Here is a 25,037-nt window from a genome sequence, read left to right as displayed (position 1 = left end):
TAGTGAGCAATTCTGTTTAAGCATACAAATTAATCTGCAGATTCTTGAACAGAAAAAAAACAAGTTGTAGAAAGGAGAAATACATTCTCCTGAAAACACACTGCATGAAAATGACTACACACACCATTTATCTAGACTGAAGCTGAAAAACATTCATACAGAGATGATATTAACCTTCCCATTTAGGCAATTAGAGCACAACATTGCTATTTTAATAAAACAGGGACAATAAATCAAGTAGAACTCATTCTGAGGAAACTAGAAAGTTGGCACCAAACAAGCTCAGGCAAGTTTGCTAAGATAAAAAGAAGAAGAATATTAAAAGCACCAATTTAAGATTGTCCCAAGCTGTGGTGCTATGGTTTTCACTGATGATTGTCAAGAATTAAACTTCTTCAGTCTCCATCACATAACGCTGGTTCTCGCAGTTAGGTGCTGGAGGAAATATATGCCGTCAGAGGAGCATGGATTGCCACTCTGTCTAGATCCCAGTTCAAATGCATCTTTGTCTTGGGCCCGATGCCCACAGCCCCAGCTGGTGTAGGAATCAGCCACTGGGCCTGAAATTTGAACTTGCTTCTTCTTAGTGATGGCATGCAGAGCTATAGCCATTTTTCACTCAATATGATCATTTCTGTTGTAAATTATTCACAAGCAAATGTATTTTTGTTATGGTTCAATAACAGCTCAAAACATTAGCAAACAGAAAGGCAAATAAATAGAATCCCAACTCTAACTCGGACTCTGCCCTTGAGTCTTACCATAGAAGAGTCATCTCTGTGATCCTGGAAGTATCCTGTACACTGTTTACTTATTAATTAAATATATAACATATTTAACTGCTTAGCAACGTAAGCAAAGAACAGCAGTATTAAAAATACATAAAGAAATTATTAAATTAAAAATGAAATATCATAAATGATACATCATAAAGCAAAATGAAAACTTCCCATATACAATGTTACAATTTCTAAAGGCCAGGTAGATCTAAACCAAACTTAAAATTATACCCCAGAAATCCTATCCCCAACAATAGTTAGGTTTTGTTAATTTATACAATACAGTATGCATGACTCACCATTTTCTTCTGATACTTTTCTCCTTTGCTCTCATTTTTTTCTCCTCTCAGATTTGCTGGATTTTGCCTACCATATTTTTTTTCGCTGTTGAGTCTTCTGCCATTTATGTCTCTCCCCCTACTCTACTCATTGATTGTCTGTTGCTCTCCCTTTCTCAGGATCTGTTGCTGCCCCCTCTTCCACCCACATGCTTATTAACAAATCTGTACTTTAATGCATGTCATGCTGGTTGAAGTTCCCCTGAGGCATTTTTGGGGAATGAGCTGGAGAGGAACACAGTGGGGAATGCTGTACTGCTATGAGGTGGTTCTTTTGGTGTTGGTTTGGAGTTGATGGACATCTTTCCAATCTCTGCTTATGTTAACAGCAAGACCAGGAGGCTGAGTAGGGAACATGAACTGACAAGAGAAACTTCCCCTAATTTATTATTTGACCTTTTCCTAATAACAATTGTTTCTGGATTCAAGTCACCCAGTATTGGTAATAACTATGTGGTTTATGTTCCTGCAATTCACCTGAGTGCATGACTGATTAGGTGAAAGAAATTTAACAAAATACAATATTTAACAAAATTTCAGAACAGATACAGGCACTATGTACTCTAGTTCATTCAAGCAGTTTGTCAGGTGCTGCATTCTCCAATCTCTTCTACATAGGGCAAATGTATAATATGAAGGTGTGAACTAAAGTATTACGGTTCAAGTATGAGAGATCATTGTTAATCAGCTTGCAGAATGAGCTTTGGCTTTACTTTCCTCTGTTACACATGAGCTCCTAGATTATCAATCTTAACTCATCAGGGATATTATACAATTCAGCTTATTGCAGCTAATCAGATGTTGGGACCGGTCCTGTTCAATATCTTTGTGAGCGACATTGCGGAAGGGATAGAAGGTAAGATTTGTCTTTTTGCGGATGACACTAAGATCTGCAACAGAGTGGACACGCCGGAAGGAGTGGAGAGAATGAGACGGGATTTAAGGAAACTGGAAGAGTGGTCGAAGATATGGCAGCTGAGATTCAATGCCAAGAAGTGCAAAGTAATGCATATGGGGAATGGAAATCCGAATGAACTGTATTCGATGGGGGGGAAAGGCTGATGTGCACGGAGCAGGAGAGAGACCTAGGGGTTATAGTGTCTAATGATATGAAGTCTGTGAAACAATGCGACAAGGCGATAGCAAAAGCCAGAAGAATGCTGGGCTGCATAGAGAGAGGAATATCGAGTAAGAAAAGGGAAGTGATTATCCCCTTGTACAGGTCCTTGGTGAGGCCACACCTGGAGTACTGTGTTCAGTTCTGGAGACTGTATCTACAAAGAGACAGAGACAAGATGGAAGCGGTACAGAGAAGGGCGACCAGAAAGGTGGAGGGTCTTCATCGGATGTCATACGAGGAGAGATTGAAGAATCTGAATATGTACACCCTGGAGGAAAGGAGGAGCAGGGGTGATATGATTCAGACCTTCAGATACTTGAAAAACTTTAACGATCCAAAGACAACGACAAACCTTTTCCGCCAGAAAAAAATCAGCAGAACCAGGGGTCAAGAGCTGAGGCTCCAGGGAGGAAGACTAAGAACCAATGTCAGGAAGTATTTCTTCACGGAAAGGGTGGTGGATGCTTGGAACGCCCTTCCGGAGGAAGTGGTGAAGTCCAAAAATGTGAAGGACTTCAAAGGGGCGTGGGATAAACACTGTGGATCCATCAAGTCTAGAGGGCGTGAATAAAGTGGAGGCAGCAAAACACTGCACGGAGCGGCAGTAGCCACAGAGGCATTCACGGAGCGGGATGCTAGTGGCCAGTAGTTATTGTTCCACCTTCACGGAGCGGAAGGATGGAGGGCTGCTATCTCCAAAAAAAAAATAAAAAACAAACAAAAAATAATAACAGGGGTGGGTAAGAGTATGGGGCAAGGGTGTGGCCTGCTTGTTACAGCAGTTGCTACCCCTAATTGAGCTGGATGTCACTCGGATGCAGATATGGCGCTGCTCTCTAAATTGGTGGTGGGGTGGAAGGGAATTAGGGCTGGAGGGTACTGGAAGCCAATAGTAACAGGTGGGAGAGAGAAAAAGGGAAATAAAAATGGATAAAGTGCGTAGCTTGCTGGGCAGACTAGATGGGCCGTTTGGTCTTCTTCTGCCGTCATTTCTATGTTTCTATGTATGTGAAGCAAGTGGATAGTGGGGTATGAGGTACATGTTAGTTCAGTATTTACCTAATTGTTTCATCCAAGCCCTAGTGTCAGAAACATGACACACTGGAACTATTTGCTTTCTAATCGCCCATGATAAAGCAATCAAATCACTGCTGAATCACAGTTCTAGTTACCTCTGTAATAGGCCTTGGTTATTGCATCAAACTCCTCCTGACCTGCTGTGTCCCACAGCATCAGCCGGACATCCTCATCATTAAGTCTGAAATGAATGGCAAACATATTAAATAATTTGTTGAAGATCATTATGCTGCTGTTGTAGAAACCAGGTTTACCTCTTTAGGTAAACTTAGAACAACCTTATATATCATAACCTTGATTCTTCCTTGCATATACCACCAAAAGTAAAACAGTATCTAAACAATGACACATTTAACAAAGTACTTGGTATTAGAAATTTATCCCTAGATTCATCAAAATGCTATAACACATGGATAACGCCCAAGGTAAGAAAAAGGGGCATGTTTATGGTAATTTTACAATTACTGCACTACGCACTAACGTAGCACTTCGCATAGGTAGTGTATCGCAGGGTGCAGTAACGTTTTTGTGCCCTGCGATACTTCTATTTTGCAGCTTGCGAAGTGCCTAGACAGGTAGGAGGGAGAGAGTGAGTGAGAACGAGAGTAACTATTTATAAGGCCATCACAGTACTCAACTATTTATATCACTATAGGAGGGCCAGCTAATAGCTCGAGGTGAGGTGTTGATGGTGGTTTAGGGACCAGTTTTACATGCAGAGTGAGACGTACAAACAGCACAGTACACCTCAGTGAAGATTTGACGTCATTTGGAGTGAGGAAAGTCTCACAAAGTTGAGATTTCTTCTATGTTCTCTTGCCCTAGCTTGATGGTACCTAACTACCACCAACACCTCACCTTGAGCTATTAGCTGGCCTTCCTATAGTGATATAAATAGTCAAATACTCTGAAGACCTCCCCAGAGGCTCGCTCTCTCTACTCCACTCCACTCCCTTCCCCAAGCCCAGAAATGGCCAAAATAAATTTTGCAAATTGCATTACAGCCGATTCAGGCATATCACACAGCTCAATGTCAGGAAAAAAAGGTGCAGTTATTTCTGGCTTAAAACCGTGTGATAGCATGCATTATGCATAGCAGTAAAGTCTGCATGTAAAGCTCTAAGAAAACATTTGGAGGGGGGGGGGGTGTCATCACCAAGCTGAATGGAAGCCTGAACTGTGAGCTCCTGCCCAAACCCCTCCTCAATCCCACCTCTTTAAAAAATTTGCATTTGCGCTGTACGGTAACATTTATCGCACGCGTTAACGCCATGACGCATTTTGACTAATGACCCTGTTAATTTGCTATTTGATAAAACTATTGAAATTAACAGATCTTAGGCCATTTCATGAGCAAACAAATCTGCTTTATCCTACAAATCAACAAGCAGTATATCACAAAGAGGACATTACAGGGTAATATAACTGCATAGCAATAAAGTCTGTTTGTACAGCTCTAAGAAAAAGTTTGGAGGGGGGCATGTGTCGTCACTGCGCTGAATTGAAGACTGAACTGTGAGCTTCCGTCCGTTCCCACTTTTATCCAAAGTGAATCTCTTGCATCCGCACTCTAAATCAACCTATTAAGCTATAGAACGCTGCACGGATCCCTGCTGATGGCCACTAAGCATAAAACTGCTGATCTTAAGCAGTTTTCGTACTCCAAATTAACCATGGATTTGACTGAAGATGGCGGCGGATGATCACGAGGCCGAAGTTGAACCGGTGATAGGTTTTTCAGACATCCCGATGCGAGAAGAGTTAAGAACATGGTTTATGGACATGAGAGCTGACATGAAACAGCTTAAACTGGACTTACTGGCATCTATAACAGAGTATAAAGAGGACGTGGCGGCTATCTGTTCCCGCGTTGATGGTCTGGACATCAGGCTTGAAGGACAGGCACGCTTCGGAAGATGGCGGACCAGCAGTATTCTATGCAAGCAGAGCAGGACCAGCTTGCAGAAAAGCTAGAAGACCTAGAAAATAGGTCATGCCGGCACAACCTGTGGATAAGAGGCGTACCGGAGATGCCAGAGTATATTAAGTCTGTGACCAAAAAATTTTTCACAGCTTCGGAAAAAGACATGAGTCTTGAGTGCGCAATCACAATTGATCGTGCTCACAGGTCGCTAGGCCCTAAAGTTGGCAATCGTCCTCACGATATAGTTGTATGCCTACATGATTTCATCATCAAAGAGCAAATAGTGTCAGCGGCTAGGCTACGCGGGGATTGGACATGAGAAGGCCATAATCTGGCCATCTTCCTGGACTTAGCTCCCACCACATTGAAAAAGCAGTTTGAGCTATGCCCAGTCACTGAAGCGTTGGAACGAGAAAACATACGCTACAAATGGACTTTTCCATTCGGTATCTCCTTCACAGCTCAAGGCGCAACGTATCGGGTGAAGTCCTTGAAGGAGGCTGAACAGGCTTTTCGGCAAGTGAATTTACCGGTTAATTTTTCTGCGAATAAGCCGGGAACTGAGCGGTTTCAAGTGCCCAGTACACCATGGTGGCAGAGAGTCGGGAATCACCATCGTCTAGAACATTAAGCCACCTAAACAAAGCTGGCTACTTGATCTGTGCAGTTAATTTTATCACTGATGGATTTCTGAGAAGCTCGCCCTAGTATTGCCACGATTTATCACTGTATGTTATTTGTGGTTTATCCACAATCCTTGCTAAGAGGAAAAATTCGGGCAAGCACAGGGTTGAAACTGTTTTATATACTTTTTCGGCAGTGATTCACTTGTTTATGTATTTGATTAAGATGTGGTGAGATGGAATCGGGCGACATTAAGATAATATGATCACTATAGGGGAGGAGTGGATGGGTCTAGGGGGGGGGATTGGGGTTGGGCTTTATATCTGTACCCCTATTGTTTATATTGTTTAATATAATTAAGTGTCTCTACACAACTTTCTGTCTTGAGCATCCTAGGAGGTTCTTTTTCCTTTTTTGGTGCAAATTGCAATGGCTAGGATGAATGTGCATTGTATTTCCTTTAATGTGAAGGGTTTGAATACATATAGGAAAATAAATCTTCTTTTTAGAGATTTGTAAGGGTCTAAAATCACTATGGCCCTTATACAAGAGACGCATATTAAGTGGAGGTATAAACTGCAATTAGACTCAGTGGCTTATCCACACAAATTTCGTTCTGCAAACACCCAGGGTGCCAAATACACAGGAGTGGTGATTTTTATATCTCGAGATTTTTTATTTGATTACATATCACACATAGCTGACTCATTTGTCCATTATGTGCTATTGAAGATAAGAGCAGCAGGTGAAATCTTCAAAATTTTAAAATATACGCTCCCAATTCAAATCAGCATTTTTTTTTTGTTTTGTTTTGTTTTTTACAGAAGTTGAAAGAATTACTTCATCATAATGCTGAGGGGTCACTCTTCTGGGGAGGGGATTTTAATCTTGTATGGAATCCCAAAGCTGGATACTTCTGGTTCAGCCAGAATTACTTGTCCCATTGCCTACAAGGAACTAGATTCACTGATGAAAACCTGGAGCGTTGTCGATATATGGAGACAGCATTGTCCCATGTCCGGATCTTATACCTTCTTCTCCATACCTCATAGCTCATATTCTCATATAGACTACTTCCTAGTTGATAGGTTATTGCAGAATAGAATACAAGACCTGGGTGTGGACTATATCACTTGGTCTGACCTCGCCCCAGTGTGGATTACGCTCTTTCTTAAAGAAGCTGACTTGGGGAGGAGTAATTGGCGCTTAAATGATAATTTATTACAAGATGAAGCATTCAGCCAACTTACTGAGTCCAGACTAAAAGAATATTTTTTAATCAACGCCTCCCCATCTATTTCCCCGGGAACCCTTTGGGAATGCTCTAAAATAGTTATGAGGGGTATCATAACAACTCAAGCCTCTTTCCACAAGAGGGAACAGGAGAAACGTAGGCTCTTGCTAATTGATAAAATTTCAGCATTAACACAGCTTCATTCACACTCTCTATCTAGCTTCGTATTTAAACAGCTACAAGCAGCCCATCAAGAATTAGATGTTCTTGATTCAGCATATATAGCGCAAAAGTTAGAACTTACTAAGCAACAGTTTTTCAAGGGGAACAATAAAGCTAGTCTGTTTTTAGCACCTATATGAGGATATAACCTCTCAGAACATGATAGCTAAGATTAAAGATCCTAAAGGACATGATCAGAGACTCCGTTGCCTTGAGCGCCCAGCCGGATGTCCAAGGTCGCGGCTTGGACGTCCGGCCGGGCGCTCAAGGCAACGGGGCCTACAGGCGGGAAGGTCCATGAATGGAAGCCGTGAACTCGAACGTCCAAGGTCGCAGCGTCCGTTCATGGACCTTCCCGCCTATATCCGGGCATCGCTGCTTTGAGTGCCCGGCCGGACGTCCAAGGTCGCGGCTTGGACATCCGGCCGGGCGCTCAAGGCAGCGGGGTCTGTAGAAAAGAACCATCCACTTACCTGGTGGATTGACATTTGTAATGACATTTCAAATGACAGGTACCAGCGCACCTTGGATACTGTATAGGCGCTGCATACCGCTCTATACAGTAAAATGGATTGCGAACGCCTACCGCTTCATGGACGTGCTTTGGATGCCGCTTGGATTTGCGTCTAATTTGAATACTGAATCGAGCGGTATGTGAACCAAAATATGCGTGTGGCAAACGAGTGGGCGCCCGGCACTGCCGCACTGTTTCTTACGCCCCCTTACTGTATCAGCCCGTCAATTGGGTAACAAGCAAATCACCCTGCAGTCTAAATCTGCAAGACTGATTTTGGATATCCTATCCTATATAAAGGTCCAAAAGGTTTTGAGTTTGGCCTCATATCACAATGAAAAGAAAGGGTAGATACTTGTCTCTGGACAGGGTTACAATACCATTTCTAAACATCTGGAGTATCATCCATCTATTGTCAGGCAGATAGTCTTCAAATGGAAAAAGCAGAAGTCTACAGTGACTACGCAGGAGCAGTCCGATTTCTTATTTTGGACTGACCAATTCAAAATACTGACTTAAATCCTATTAAAATAAAATATTGTGACAAGACCTGAAAGTTGGCTGTCACGTAAGGAAGCCCTCAAATGTCAGAGTTGAAACAGTTCTGTATGGAAGAATGGGCCAAAACTCCTTAAGGATGATGTGAGAGACTGATCAACAGTTATCTTACCTGATAATTTTTTTTTCCTTTAGTCCTGCTAGACCAATCATTACTTATGGGAAATTCCCTCTTCCACAGCTGACTGAGACAGTGGACACACCTTCTTCTTATCCCCACTGTGATGTCAAAGCAAGAAAGGGACAACTACTCTATCCCAAATTTTTGGGGTCAAAATGAAGCAGAAAACACAAATGACCCCCATGGATGTCCCAGAGAGGCAAGTCCCCCGACTCTTTCTCCAGGTGTGTTAAACAATGATTCATCAAATTTTTTGTCTTGTTACCCTTTTCTCTGCTCCTTCTTCGCAGAAGAAGCAATGGAGTCTGGAATTCTGTACCGAGGGGATAGGACTTGGAAAGGAAGGGAGAGAGGAATACTGTATCTCTTGGCCCCACTGAGTTAAGTTCCCAGATGGGTTGTGGACTGGTCTAGCAGTAGTCTAGGGAAAAAAATTATCAGATAATTTAATCTTCCTTATCTTCCTGTTAGACCAGTCATTACTTATGAGAAGTATCAAAGCCACTACTCCCTGGGTAGGAAGAACAGACTGCTGCCTTAAGGACACATGTCCCACGACTGCGTCCACCTTGGCCTGAATGTCTGCATTGTTTGATAAAAGCATGCAGGGAAGACCAGGTGCCCATGAGGTTGCTTGCATCCTACTGGAGTGCACCCGAAGGTCAGCTGGTGCTAGTTTTCTCTTCAGAATATACGCCATAGCGATTGCTTCCTTGGCCCACCACTATGGAATAGGCTGCTAGAGACTTTAAGATAGACATTCATAAAATATTTCAGGAAACAGCTCAAAGCTTTTCTTTTTGCAGAGGCCTTCAAGATTCTGATGTAACTTATTTTTATTCAATGCAACTCAGTTTTATTTTATTCATGTATTTATTTTATTCTATTTGATTTTACTGTTTTTACTATATTCTTATCCTTATTTTTAATATTTTTTATGTACTGTTTTATGTCCCATTTTAACTTTATATTATGAATGTTTTTATTGTAAGCTGCTTAGGACTTTGCAGGATATAAATGTTTAAAACAAACAAACAAACAAATAAATAAATAAATAAATAAAAATAAATAACCCACCAGGCTACCATGGGTTTGGATGCCATCTCCCCCTTTTGCTGACCTCCATATGACCCAAACAACCTATCTTCCAGAAGTAGTTTCTAATTCTCAATATGCGCCGCACATCTAATAGTTGCAGGTTCAGGTTCATCTTCTTTGTTTTTGTTGCTTCTAAAAGGCCAAGTGTGACACTACCTGATACAGGAAGAGCTGGGACATTACTCTGGATAAGAAGAAGGGACCAGATGGAATGTAACTGAATCCGTAGTGAAGGCTCTGCATAGCAGGGCCTAGTATCTCCTTAAAGAGGACCTGAGTACCAGATTGAGGTCCTATTAAGAGACCATTGGCATAAAGAGGGCCTAATAGACTTTGTTCCTCCAAGAATATGAACATCATCTAGATATGCTGCAACTTGCAGGCCTTTGATCGGTCTTTTGAAGCAGGAAATAACTTGTCACCTATACCTATACACCATGAGAGTGTGGCCAAAGATTTCAAATAAAAGCCAAATGTGGATACAGGCTAAGGAAGTCGATTACTTTCACACCTTTAATCCTATATAGATTGCCTCAAGGGAGTACCCTTTTCCTACACAGATGTGCCTTTTCAGGGGCCAGGCCGTAAAACAGAATGGAGGCAGGTACTCCACCAGGATTGGGTCCTGCCTTTGCAGACCATGCTCTCCCTGGAGATGTATTAGGGTTTTTGCTAGTGGTCTTATCAGTCTGCATACCACGGTCTTCTTGGCCGATCTAGAGCTACCAGGATCATAATGGATAGGTGGTGTTCTATCTTCAATATACATAGTAACAGATTTAATGATGCAGAAAAAACTACCAAATGGTCCATCCAGTCTGTCCAGCAAACTTATGATAGTAATATCTGCCCGTAGAAACAGTCCTGTGCTTTTTTCCCTAGTGACTGCAACTCAGTACCCCAAACTGTAAAAGTCAGGGCCCATGTTCATAGTCATCTTAATCCAATTCATCTTACACCCACCGTTGAAGCAATGTTGCAGTTGTGTCAAAAGCATCAAAGCTTATTGATTAAGGGTGATAACTGCCGCTCCATGCATGTTACCCCCATGCTTATAGGTACTCCAGACTGTACATGTTGGGCTCTCATTGGTTGCTGTTGAATCCAATTCCCCTTTTCCTCTGCTGTCAAAACGGAGAGCAATATTGCAGTTGAATTAAAAGCATCAAGGCTTATTGTTATGGATAGTAATCTCCATGCCTTCTGTTAAGGGTAGTAACTGCCATACCAGTAAGTTACCCCCATGCACCCTTTGCTTCAATTCCATTCTGATTATCAGGCCAGGGTCTTAATCCAGGCATCTATTTCACTGGAATATGGCTTTTCCGTTGGCTGAACAGCCTACCTGCCTTGGCATTTGGTGTGCTGCTATAAAGTCCAATTCTGAGCACCTTCACTGGGCTATTATCTGAAATGCTTCATTTATTTATTTAACAGCTTTTCTATACTGACATTAAAGTACACATCATGTCGGTTTACATAACCGAACTTCCACTTCCTGGGGTACAGCTATTCCTGCTGAGTAAGTAGGCCTACACATTCTCGACTCCCACAGCATGCGCCACAGACAGCAGTTGCAGATTCTGCTTGGACCATTCACATAATCTGGAAAGTTCTGGGGGACTGGGAACATGAAATCTGCATCAAAACCCTCTTTGAGTACTGTTCAACGCCCATTTGTCCAATGTAATGTGGATCAATTCTGTGAAAAATTGCTACAATTGACTGCCCCCAAGAAGTACCATGGAAGGGACCTTCTGCATATCACTGAAGTGAGTGAGCCAAGTCTGAGGCTATGGGAGAATCACATCTAGATCAGAGTGGAGGAGCAGCTTAGTGTTTAGGGAAGTGGGCTGTGAACCTGGTAAGTCCGGGTTCAAATCCTGCTGCTACTCCTTGTGACTGGGCAAGTCACTTCACCCTCCATGGCTTCAGATACAAACTTTGATTGTGAGCCCTCTGGGCACAGAGATATGTACAGTACCTGAATGTCATCTGCTTTGAAGTGACTGTAAAAGCAAAATACAAATCAAATAAATAAATAAAAGCGTCGGCTGCCAGTGCCCAGCTGAATGTCTTTTTGCTTGTTCACATATGCTACTGCTGTCACATTGTACGACAGGATTGATTGATTTCCCTTCTTCCCCAGGGCAAGGAGGAGAGTGGCGCTTGCTTGGTGGGTTCTTATTTTCAATTTGTTTGTTGACCACATTGCTTCTCTTGCTGGTGACTGTCATTATGGTGGCCCATAAAGGAGGATCTAGGTCTACTCCTCTTAACCAATGGTGAGGATTTGCACATCACGTGCTTTTACTTACTGTTCTGAATAGAGGGAGACTAGAGTCGTAACCATTTGGTTCTGAGTACTTCCGAGAAAGGAGGGTTCACTGTAGCAGGGTGAATATGGGCTCTAGCCTATGGCACCAGATCTAGTGCTGCTAACAAAGATCCAGGAGGTACAGAAAGTCCTAAACTTTGGGCGCCAAGTCAACTTGAAAAATCTCTGCATTTGTGTTACCAATTTAACCACTCTCTTTGGAGTAAGAGCAACTTGCCATTCTCCTGTATTGAAGAGTATTTCCACAAATTCTACAGATTGGGTTGGCACTAACCGCTTTGCTTAGTTTGATACCCAAACCCGGCTACTCCGTGAACTGCCTGGAGACCTAATGACACTTCTGGACAGACTTGGCTCTTATCAACCAGTTGTGGGAGTAAGGGTAAACCAAAATGCTCCGTTTACGCAGTGCCACAGCCCATATCATCATCATCTTGGTGAGGTGGTTGTGAGGCCGAAGAGTGGGGCCTGAAATTGGAAGTGTTTGCCCACAATGTAGAAGTAAAGCAGATTCTGACAGGAGTCCCATATTGGGATATGAACATAGAGTTCTGCCAGGTCAGGAGATGTCCGAAACTCCCCCTTTTTCTTCCTGACATGATGACATAACAGAGGGTTTCCATAGTTACATATGGAATGACAGTAGATAAAGATCAAAATGATCCATCCAATCTGCCAAGCAAGATTTCCTTTTTAAATCTGTATTTTGTTTTCTTTTTAAGGGTAGTAGCAACTGTCACTCTGTGCAGGCTACCCCCAACCCTTCTGTTAAAGAGAGTAGCAACAGATCCCTAAGAGCCCCATCTGAATGTGTAGGACTCTCAGGGATCTGTTGATCACTTTGAGGCACAAAATTGGGCAGAACACACCATCCTTTTTTTGGACTATGAGGGAGAAAGAGTGAGCCCCCTTCCTCTCTCCCCCTGAGGGGACAAGGACAATGGCTTGCAAACCTGTAGCCTTCTTAGCATAGCTTTTATCACCTCCCCTTTATCTGTGGCAAGCCAAGCCTAAGGCTATGACGGAGTCACACCTAGACTTTCTTGCCCCACAAAATGAATGGGTATTAGTCTTCCTGATGCCGAAACCTTCAATCCTCATTAAAGTGCCAGCATCTCACGCCTTGTGCACCTGTGCATGGTCTATCTTCTGGAAGCCTCTGGGGTTTGGACTCACCTACTTCCTTCACTTGTTTCCCCAGCTTTTTCACCGGACAAGAAAGTCCTCTCTGAACCGCAGTTTACAAAGGCAGGCCTTGGATACCACATATACTGCCCAGCTATAGAGCCACAGCAATCTCCTTGCTGCCACTTCCAAGGCTTACACTCTGGAGGCCATTCTAATGTTAAAAAAAACTATCTGCTAGAATCACCACGCAAGACTCTATTCATGCTGTTTCTTTGAATTCCAGGAGTTGCTGGATCCAATCTACTACTGCTGTGCCACATAGCCCCCACAAATGGTGGTTTACAGTGCCATGGCGGTGGTGGTAAAGGCTCATTTCCAAAACATAACAACATAAAATATGCCATACTGGATCAGACCAGGGGACCATCAAGCTCAGTACCCTGTTTCCAACAGTGGCCAATCCAAGTCACAAGTACCTGGCAAGTACCCAACCATTAAATAGATCTCATGCTACTGATGCCGATAACAAGCAGTGGGTATTCCATATTGATTAATAGCAGTTTATGGACTTTTCCTCCAGGAATTTATCCAAACCTTTTTAAAACCCAGCTACACATCCTCTGGCAATGAATTCCAGAGCTTAATTGTGCACTGAGCGAAAAAAAAATTTCTCCAATTTGTTTTAAATGTGCTACTTGCTAATTGTGTGAGAGACAGAGACTGGGCAGGGTGTGAGACTGGGTTGTGTGTGTGAGAGACAGAGACTGGGCAGGGAGGTGACTGGGTTGTGTGTGTGAGAGACAGAGACTGGGCAGGGAGGTGACTGGGTTGTGTGTGTGAGAGACAGAGACTGGGCAGGGAGGTGACTGGGTTGTGTGTGAGAGAGAGAGACTGGGCAGGGAGGCGACTGGTGTCTGTGTGAAAGACAGAGACTGAGCAGGGAGGCGACTGGGTTGTGTGTGAGAGACAGAGACTGGGCAGGGAGGTGACTGGTGTCTGTATGTGAGACTGGTCGTAGGGTTTAATTGGGGAGGGGGGGCGGTTGAAAAAAGGTTGAGATCCACTGATCTAGTAAATACATTGAATGTCCCCTAATCTTTGTACTTTTTGAAAGAGTAAATAGATGTGCATTTATCCATTCCATTCCTCTCGTTTTATAGCCATCTATCATATCTCTCTTCAGCTATCTCTTCTTTCAAAGCTATGTATGCATTATCAACTAAAAACAATAAAATCAAATAAATATAAAAACAACATATAGAACATTATACAACTTATACAGTACAGCCATCATTATTTGTCCCTTCCTGAAGATTTCTCATCTTAAACATCATCACTCATCTCTTTACTCTTAGGGCCAGAGTCACATCAGAATATTCCTTGGGCATACGCCAAACAGTGCTCTTGAGCTCCCTCCTCAGACTAGTTGGACTCCACAGTGAGAGACAGTGGGGTACAACATTCTGCCCCCTGGACATCTGATGGGAGCTACCACGGCATGGAGGCAAGAGGGACTCGCTGTTAAAGAAACAAATTCGACACACTGCACAGGACAAAGAGTTCAGTCCTTGTCCCTAGCTGCCAGCAAAGCAAAGAGTCTTTACCAATTCCACTACCTAGGCTATGGGCTGCTGTATCCTTTGTCCAGGAGTTCCAAAATAAATATATAGGTTCATCTTCTTGAGCAGCTCTCACTGGACTCCAGAGGTGGAACGCCCTCCTATACCAAATGATTTGGTGGATGCATGGAAACAAAAGGCACTAAAGAACATATTGAATCTGGGCCTCCAGTTGAATTCCTTGCTCATGGAGCCTAGAATGAGATACCTCCTGCCATGTCAAACAATGTAAGTGAAGTGAATCGCCTTCGAGGCCTTTTGTTACCCCATCCCATCGCGAATGCATCCAATGCATTAATGAAGCCAGGGGTCGATGCTCCAATTGTACCAGGGCACAGAGTCTGGAAGGATTTGATATTGAATGTGCCAAGGTAAACGTCTGCATCAGCTGAATCAAGGCCTGATGCACAGACACAGTCTATGCCACCAAATGTGTCGATGGCGCCAAGCCTTGATGCCTCAATGACATCAGATACATTGGTGGGACTGAGCCCGATTACTGCTTTGACTGTGTCAACGGCACCACTGACTCAGACGCAAGGCGCTTCTTCTTCTTAGGCACCAATGAGTTTCATGTGGCCTGCAAAGGGCTTACGGACCCTGTGCATGGTGCTTTCGCACGTTGCTCGACACTGGTGAAGTGGCAGACCCTGGGATTTGTGCTACAGAAGGAGGAGCTTTGCTCGAGGAACTCCTGCTTAACTTGGCTTAGAGGGAGCTCATGGATGCCCTGTTCTGAGACAAGTAACTACTCTAGCTTTTCACGGACCTGTGGATTTCCTCCATCTTCCAGGCCCTGGACCTCTGAGATATCCAGCCATAATCAAAGCAATTAGCTGCGTCGTGGTCCAGCCCCAGACACTGATAAAAGATGTCAGTCTTTGTAGCTTCTGGGTGAGATATTCTTTGAGTTGGACATGATAAGATCTAACTTTTTTTTCCCGGGGGCACTGAAAAGTGCTGCTGAGGGGCAGCCGAGACAGTGAGGCAACTCAAAGCGAGTATGAGAATTAAAAAGAAATACCAAAAACTTACATAAGAGAGAAAGGTTATAAATGCCATGCAGTAGCTTGGCTGAAAAGAAAAAAAAAAAAAGACAGAGAGGCTCACAAGGCAAAAGAGTAGAGCAAAAGCTGTATGAGCTAAAAGAGAATGGTCCATTTGGCACTGTTGGTTGAAGCACCCCAAGCGTCATGGCTAATTTAGTTCTGTTTGTTGATGAACATCCTAAAATCAGCTCCTCTTTATTATGCAGCACAAAAGAAAATAAATAAAGCCACAGTAGGAACTATGAGCTTCAAAAATACCCGCTCCTGTGAGGTACCTAAGATGTAAATCCAGCCCTGGATGCAACTGCTTAAAAGTAAATAAAATCCTAACCACTTCTCTTCTCAATGGTTTGTCTGCCTGCTCGAGATAGAACTTACAACAAATTTAAAGTTTAAGTACTGCTGCTTTTTGGCTGTCCTGTGACAACTGCAAGCTTTAAGATTTAGGTCCAAATTGTTTACCAAGAGTTTACTCAGAGCTATTTAACTATTCATATGCAAACATAAAAACCTAGGCAGAAAAATTCCAGCTGTATGAGTACTTAACTCAAGCAACAATTTTACTTTGAATCAAAGCTACTGCAAACTTAATATACAGAGGCTTGCAAAAGTATTTGACCCTCTAAAAAAAAAAAAAAATCAACAGATTTGTGTGGATTAAAAATGACACTTACACCGTTTGTTCCAGACAATATGTTTATTGCAAATCAGTAAACTCTTAAAGTAAACGCTCAATGTCATAATTCAATATTTCTCTGTAATTTTTGTAAAATAAAATAAAAAACTGAAAAATGCTGTTGCATAAGTATTCAACCCCTGTGCTGTGGAAACTCCAAGTTTACACTGATGAAAGATATTGCCCTAGCAACTGGCCTCTACCTGTGAATCTTTAAAAAAGATCAGCTTTTTTGGATAAAAGACCCCCTAATTTCAGTACCATTGGTCAGACTGTGAATTGTCAAACCTTTTCCATTGGAAAGAAATCAATAGAATTAGAGGTCATGAAACGAAACTCCAGGGAGGACGACTCAGAAACAATGTCAGGAAATATTTCTGCACGGAGAGGGTGGTGGATGCCTGGAATGCCCTTCTGGGGGAGGTGGTGAAGACGAAAACAGTGAAGGAATTCAAAGGGGCTTGGGATAAACAGGGTGGATCCCTAAAGGCTAGAAGATGGAAATAAAGAAAAGAGAGCATGGGGATAACTGGGGGTAACTTGCTGGTGTGGCAGTTGCTACCCTTAACAAATAACAGTATCAAGGCTTACGGCTGAATGTTCAAATGCCCATGCAGGCAAATCCGGACAGCTACGTGCGTGGCTGCAGCATGTATCTGCCGGTACGCGTGGAAGAGCCAGCGTTTAGAAACAGGCCGGGGTCTGGGGAGGCCAGGGACAGCACCATTTTGCGCTGTCCCCGGGGGAAGCGCGTGCCGGCAGCCAGCCGGCGCACGGAACTTACTTCATCTCTTCAGATGAAGTTTGAAAACAAAAAAAAAGTAAGAAGAAGGGATTTTAGGGGTCAGGGAGGAGAGGGGAAAAGGGAGGCAGAGTAGGTAGAGGGATAGGGAACTGGGAATGGTCCGATTGCGTAGCTGCGCATATTTTTTTGATATCTCCTCCCCTTTCGCTCGCGAGTTGCAACCCACCCGCACATGCGTGCGCAGATATAAAATCGGGGGCGCATGTGCGCGCGGGTATTGTATTTTATAATATGTGCACGGTGCCACGCGCACGTTACAAAATCGGCGCCCCACATGTCTGCATTTTAATGCAACTCCATCATTGCTCACTGCTTCAACAGCAGTGGGAAAAGGGGAATTGGATTCAGACAGTAACCAATGAGGGCCCCCGACTTTTACGGTTTGTGGAACAAATAAACATGGGGGTAACTTGCTGATACGGCTTTTACTATCCTTAATCTTTAAGCCTCATACTTTTGATGTGGCTCCATCATTGCTCTCTGCTCCCACGGCAGGGATTAGGGAAAACTGGATTTGGACAGCATCCTGACATTTATGGTCTAGGAAATTGATAAGCAGGAGGGTAACCTGCACAGTGTAGCAGATACTGGCATAAGCTTGCTGGGCAGACTGGGTGGATCATTTGATCCTTTTCTGCCGTCATTTCTATGTTTTAGGTTTCCTTGAATCTGAAGGAAAGCTGTAAAAATGAAGAGCAAAGAGCATTCTAAAGAAACTAAAAATAAAGTTATAGACATGCAGAAGACAGGAAAAGGCTACAAAATAATATCCAAGAGCTTGTTTATCTCAGTGAGCACTGTTGGATCAATTGTGAGGAAATAGAAATCACATCATACCCCCAGACACTGCCTAGACAAGGCCACCTCTCAAAACTCAGCATCAAAGCAAGGAGGCTTGTGAGGGAAGCCAGAGAGGCCAACCATCACTTTGAAGGAGCTTCAGTGCTCAGAGGCTGAGACTAGAATGGAGTGCACCAGTCAACCATATCAAGAGTTCTGCATGCAACTGGCCTGCATAGGAGGGAGGTTAGAAAGAAGCCATTACTGAAGAAAAACCACGTCAAAACATGTATGGAGTTTGCTGGAAAGCATCAGAGTAACCCAGCTAAAATGTGGGATCTAAAATGTCTCATCTGACCATTTTTTTGGTCAGATGAGACAAAAATTGAAATTTTTGGCCAAAAATCAAAATGTTATGTGGAGGCGCCAACCTAACATTGCCCATTCCTCAGCAAACACCATCCCTACAGTAATTATAAGGGTGGCAACATCATATTGTGGGGATGCTTTTCCTCAGCAGGGACTGAGCATCTTGTTAAAAATGAAGGAAGGATGGATGGTGCAACATACAGGGAGATACTGTAAGATAACCTGCTTCAGTCTGCTAAGAAAACTAAACCTTGGGAGAAAGTTCATTTTTTTAGCAAGACAATGATCCCAAGCACAAAACAAAGCAACACAGGACTGGTTTAACAAAGAGGTGAAATGTTCTACAATGGCCAAGTCAAAGTCCAGATCTCAATCCAATCGAGAATCTGTAGCACTCTTTGAAAACTGCAGTCCATAAACGTCATCCAACCAAGCTGAACAACCTTGATCAAATCTGCCAGGAAGAATGGGCAAAAATCACTCCTGAACAGTGTGCAAAGCTGGTAGAAACTTACCACAACAGACTTAAAGCTGTTATTACAGCAAAAGGTGGTTCTACCAAGTAGTAGTCTGAAGGGCTTGAATACTTATGTTAGCAGCATTTTTCAGTTTTTTATTGTATTTTACAAAAATGCAGAGAAATAATGAATTGTGACTTTGAATATTTACTTTAAGAGCATACTGGTTTACAATAAACATGTCTGGAGCAATCTGTGTGTCATTTGTAATCCACACAAATTTGCTGACTTTTTAAGGTGGTCAAATACTTTTGCAAGCCACTGTTTATTACAGATAAATGCACTTCCATTTTTATCTCTAGCAATATAATGATTTACTTAGATAGCTACTGAAACTAGTTTCTTTACAAATAATAGAATAATAAAATGTGTAACCTATTATAATTCTTTTTTTTTTAATTTACTTGGAAAGAATGAAAATGTCAAAGTTCCTCACGCTAAGGACTTCCAGTTCACATGGATATCCCAAGAAGATATTTTAAAGGATGACTGGAAGATTTAGGGAAGGTCGGGGGAGGGAAGGTTCTTTTCTTTTTTTTAAAGAAAACTACTGAAATGAACTAACCAACCAACCACAGGAAGCCGATTTTGGAAAAACAGAGAAAATGGAAACATCGCTTTTAATGTTAGACATGCATGCAATTCCTGCACGGACACCAGCTAAATTCCCATTCTCTCAGTACTGTTACAATCAAAAGGTACCATCTAAAAAAATATTAAAAAGGAGGTTGATTTAAGCCTCTTCCCCCTCCACAAAAACTAAAAAAAAAAAAGCTGCTATATCTTTCCAACAGTACAAAACAATAACATATTGAAACAGAATAAAGGAATGAATAGGACTTACTGAATCTGCCTTTCTAGGAAATCAACTCCAATTGTTTTCTTATAGTCCTTGGTGAAAACCCCTTTGCAGTACCGCTGAATCATACTGGACTTTCCCACAGCCCCATTGCCCACCACCACCACCTTGATTGCTACTTCCATATCCTCCTCCAACATCCTTGCAGTCGATTACTATCAAACGAGATAACTTCAGAGTCCGTATCGCTTGCTGGACCTAGGGATTTACCGCAATCTGAAAGCACAGTGAAAAACAGAGACACATATTTGGCTGATCGGTATTTACAGCCTCATGGCACATTTTTATACATGTTTCTAAGTTACCAATGTAATGCTGGAAAAGGTAGGTAACAGCAGAAAAGCTAATGATGCACATTAAGAAACCACTGCTGCATAAAGAAAAATATCACGTGGACCAATGAGAGCTATTTTCATCCACTAGTTGCTTGCGAGTCAGCGATGACATATAGAATTCACTGGTGACTACACTTGCTTCATAAATAATTGAGTTATTCTCTCTGGGAGACCCAGCGGCGGCAAGAATAGGGCTCTAGCTCGCAAATGTCACATCATGCCTGCAACTTAATAAATCTGTACTGTCAGTAGTACTGCAAGGGAAAATGAGGTCTGGAAATCCAATTGGTACACCTGAAAATGGTCCCTTAAAATCACAGCCTGCACAGCAGTTGGTGTGCTTGGTCTCAAATGTATGACTCTTACAATAAAAATGGTCTCCTGCTTTCTCATCCTATAAAATGGGATAACTGCCTTGGCAAGTCAAAGGGTTTGCAATTTCTTTGCCATGTGTTTTTTGGCAGGGATGTGTGAAAGGGATTTTATTTTTTTAAACATAAAAATGAGAGCTGATAAACCACTTAATGGGGTTCTCCTTTTCTCTGTCAGGAAGAGCCCCCATCTTGTAGCACAAATCACTTATAATGTTAAATATTTGTACTGAAAATTTACAAAGACAATTTGACATAGAAATGCTTGGTTCTGAACACACCATGTCAATAACAAGCCGTAAACAATAGTTCAACAATACTAGTATAAACAGAAAATACCTTCCACACCTCCTTCCACTACCAGCATGGCCAATTACATAAACAGAACAGACAAATAAAGGAAAAAAGGAAGACAAGCACAAAAAAAACCAAATCAAATCAAGATCATTCAAAATCAAGCTTCGCACTCTGTATGGAAGAGAATTCAAGTAGGGCGTCCAAATACGTAAAAATTCAGATTTCCTAAGCAAGGTCCACTTCACTTCCAACTTCTCCATTGCAGTGAGAGTATAAAGCGCATTTCTCCAGTGAGTAAAACTAAAGGAATGTGAAGTTCTCTAGAAATGACGAACAGTTTTCTTACCAGGTGAAAACATTTTCCTTAACCAATTGGCGGCTCCAGGAAGGGCGGTCTAATAAGACCCCTGGGTGACTGTGTTATTTCATTTAGGGAGCTGCCGTGTTGGGCCACATGTCTCTCTTAAGGCGATGGCAGCCATGGGTGTTTGGGGCCACCACTGCACTTGGCCATGGCCCCTGCTGTTTTCTCTCTCTCAGGCTTATACCACAAGACAAACAACGCAGTGATACTGCTGCAATATTTTGTAGGGGTGGGGCAAAACAGTACGTGAATGCTCCTCCCTCACCATGGTATTTGGCCCCATCTGTGATAAAATGTCCCAGCTTTAGTGAATCCAGGCCTAAGGTTGCAAAGAGTCCTTCCCAGGTTTAGGAATAACAGTTATACTGACTTTACTGGAGCCATACACCAAATTTCCTTTATCAATTAAATCTTCAAAGAAAAAATAGCAAAGGAGTAGCAATTTGATCCAAAAAAAAAGTTTCTAAAATTCACCAGTAAAATCATCAGGATCAGGGGCCTTGTATATTTTAGAGTGAGAAATAACTCTATGAACCTCCTCCAACATAACAGATTCATTTCGAAATTGAAGCTGCTGCTCGGAAAACCGATGCAAACCAGTAGAAGAGAGGTAGGCTCTCGTCTCCTCAACATTAAAGGAGTCTTTAGAGCACAGGTATTTATAAAATTGAGAAAAGACAGCAGCAATATCTTATTAGAGTTAACAAGTTGTCCAGTTATCCATCATAGCAGAGATAAATTTAGAACCAAACCCAAGATTTTGTTAAGCTAGCTAACATACAGTCAGCCTTATTACCAAACTGAAAAAAACTGAAACATATAATACAAGCTCTTCTTAGTACACTGCTGTATTAATATACTAAAAGACTCTTGCATTGCAAGGAATTGAGCTTTGTTAGCGGGAAGGACAAGAAGCATACATGAGTTTATTAAGGTGCAATTACTTCTCTAATCTTAAAGTAGCCTTATTGATTTCTTTAATTTGTGTGATGTAAGCTATAACTTTGTCGCAGAGAACCACTTTGGAATTTTCTCAAAGTAAAGAAGGATTTTTATTGATGTCACTGATTGTTCTGAAAAAAAAATCCTTCTACTTTTCAAAGTTTTGAAAGCCTGGTCATGAAAAGAAAGAAAAGGCTAACAACCTCTGTTGAAGGAAGACAGAAGCCTTCCAAGCTCTACCACATGAAAGAATGGACTGAGACTGCCAAAGGTTCAACCTGAACTTCTGTTACTTTAGCAAAAAGAGTCTGATAAAGTTACAAGTAATCTAATCTGGATTGGCTACTTTGTGCCCTCAAGACATGAATATAGTCTCTCTAGTGCAGTGTTTCCCAACCTATTCAAGCCTAAGGCGCACCCGCTTTAACAAAAATTTGTTGCGTAGCGCACCAACTGTCATGGTGCAGGCAGTGCAGACACAGAGAGGGCTCATATGGTTAAAAGAAGAGCTAGGGAAGCGCTGAAAGCCTCATCAGTCTTGCTTCCAAATTTTAAAATAAAGAGAGAGAGGGGACCAGACACACATGAACCTATGACGATAGAGCAGCTCTCTCTATATACAAGTGCAGGAGAAAGGAGAAAGGAGAAAGTAGAGCTGCTTACCTGTAACAGGTGTTCTCAGAGGTCAGCAGGATGTCCGTCCTCATACATGGGTGACATCATCTAATAGAGACCAGCACAAAAAAAAATTTACATCCAAGTTTCTAGAACTTTGACAGAGTCTCTCTCTGAGCATGCTCCAGTATGCAATATATTGTGTCCACATGGGGTCCCCTCAGTCTTATAACATAGAATTCATAATAAAATAAGAATAAAACCTATGAAATAGAAACCCAACTCCGAGGGAAGGTGGGCGGGTATCATGAGGGCGGACATCCCGCTGTCCTCAGTCCCTAGTGACTCCAGCACCCACATGGTCGAGTGCATGGACTCTTTGGCCCCTGCTTGCAAGTTGCTCTTGACCAGCCAATTGTCCAGACAGGGTAAAATGTGGACTCCCAGTCTGTGAAGGTGCACCACCGCTAGGCATTTTGTGAAGGCATGTGGAGCTGGCGCTAACCCAAATGGCAGAATGCAGTACTGGAAGTACTGTTATCCCACTACGAATCTGATACTTCCGGTGGCTGGGGAAGATCTCAATGTGAGTGTATGCATCCTTCAGACTGAGGGAGCATGGCCAGTACCCTTTTTGCAGGAAGGGGATTAAGGTGCCCAGGGAAACCATCCTGAACTTTTCTCTCTTGAGAAACTCGTTCAAGGCCCTTAGGTCTAGGATGGGATGGAGTCCTCCTGTTTTCTTTGGAATCAGGCAGTACCAGAAGTAAAATCCCTACCCTCTTTGCCCTGGTGGAATGCAACAGACTACCCTGGCTGTTCAGTGGGAGGAGCACTCCACTAAAAGCACTTCCTAATGTACTCCCGTCCCCAAAAAGGACTCGGGGGCAATTTGGCGGGGTACTCAATAGATTCAATTTGTATCCTCTACAGATGATGGCGAGGTCCCACTGGTCCAAGGTTACTCTGGGCTACCGCTTTGCGTAGAACCAAAGCCTGCCCCTGACCAGTAGGTCCATCATCACAAGTAAGGCTACTTGGCTATGCTCCCTGCTATCCAGTCAAACCCCATCCCAGGAGTTGACTGAGGCACTGGCTGGGGTTTTGGGGCCCTCTGTTGCCTCAGACAGCTACGAGGGGGCCTGTTGTTACTGATGGGACTGACGAGGCGGAGGATAGTATCTCCTCGGGTGGAAATAAGACTTCCTGTGGACAGTCCTCGAAGACCTCCTGGATGACGAGGACAGATCCTGAGTGCCAGCGGAGGACTACTAGAATGTCACATTGTGGTCTTGAATTTGGGCCACCTTATCTTTGAAGAGATTATTTCCTATGCATGGTATGTCAGCGAGTCACTCCTGCACCTCCTGACTGAGATCTGATGCCTGCAGCCAGGTGAGTCTACGGATGCCGATCTCTGCTGCAGACTCTCTATGCCGTCTTGAAACCATTGTATGTCGACCTAACCCCATGTTTTCCTTACTCCAGACTCTTATGAACTAGGGACTGGAGAGTGTCCTGTTGCTATTAAAGCACCTGGCTTGGCCATTTCCTGCACCTGCTTCAGAATGTTTCACATATACTGGCCCATGCAGAACTGGGTAGGCCACTATGTGGGTGATAAGCATAGCACCCTGAAACACCTTTTTCTGAAGAGCATCCATGGCCCTCAGATCCTTCCTGGGGGCACCAAGGAATAGGTTCGAGTGCATGCAGACTTCTTTAATGTGGATTCAACCACACCTGAGTAGCGTGGTAGCCGACGCTTGTTGAATCCGAAAGCCTTCTGGATGAGATAGATCGCATCTACCTTCCTATTAATGGAAGGCATTGAGAGGAGATTTTTCCACATCCTCATCAGTAACTCCAAAAGGATTTCATGCACGGGGACTGCCATGATCTCCTTAGGAAGTTCCATATACTGGAGAACATCCAGCATCTTGTGCTGGGTATCCTCCTCCATCTGTAACTGAATTGAGATGGCTTCCGCCATCAACCTAACGAAGCCTGCAAAGGGAAGGTCTTCTGAAGTAGACTTCCTTCTATTGTTAGGAGGAGACGGTTCTGAGGTGAGGCCATCTGATGCGTCAGTATCTGACACTTTGGAAGAGTCATCCCCCAAGGGTTGTAAGGGTCCTCATCCTCACTGTCATATACAGTGGAAGGGACCCGAGGCATTCAGTCCCCAGTCAGTAGTATGTGAACCAACTTGACTGGCTGTGATGGCCCAGATTCCGAGGCCGCCCTCATCGCCAGGAAAGCTTCCTCCCCCGAGGGTGACCACCAGATTGGCCGGTGGCTGCCCTAATGCCCTGCCAGCTGTTGATGCCGTCCCAAGCAACAACACCGTGAGGCGGGATGGT

At 43.0% G+C, this 25,037-nt stretch overlaps 1 protein-coding gene across 3 annotated transcripts in view; it reads right to left on the bottom strand.

Moving 5' to 3' along the window:
- Positions 1-25,037, bottom strand: part of RAB23 (RAB23, member RAS oncogene family) — a 116,201-nt gene that overhangs the window by 70,538 nt on the left and 20,626 nt on the right. For 2 of the 3 annotated variants that reach the window (XM_029595683.1, XM_029595681.1), the window contains exons 2-3: positions 19,736-19,966; positions 3,410-3,495 (exon numbers count right to left, since the gene is read on the bottom strand). In XM_029595683.1, the coding sequence (XP_029451543.1) occupies positions 3,410-3,495; positions 19,736-19,890 (241 nt within the window). In that variant the 5' untranslated portion in view covers positions 19,891-19,966. Of the gene's footprint in view, positions 1-3,409; positions 3,496-19,735; positions 19,967-22,722; positions 22,787-25,037 lie in introns of those variants that run through there. The other variant, XM_029595682.1, reaches the window with a different exon arrangement.

This window comes from Rhinatrema bivittatum, chromosome 3, assembly GCF_901001135.1.
Source record: "Rhinatrema bivittatum chromosome 3, aRhiBiv1.1, whole genome shotgun sequence".
NCBI classification, from domain to species: domain Eukaryota; kingdom Metazoa; phylum Chordata; class Amphibia; order Gymnophiona; family Rhinatrematidae; genus Rhinatrema; species Rhinatrema bivittatum.
Note: the sequence above shows the minus strand (reverse complement) of the source record. Positions and strands in the feature narration are given on the sequence as shown.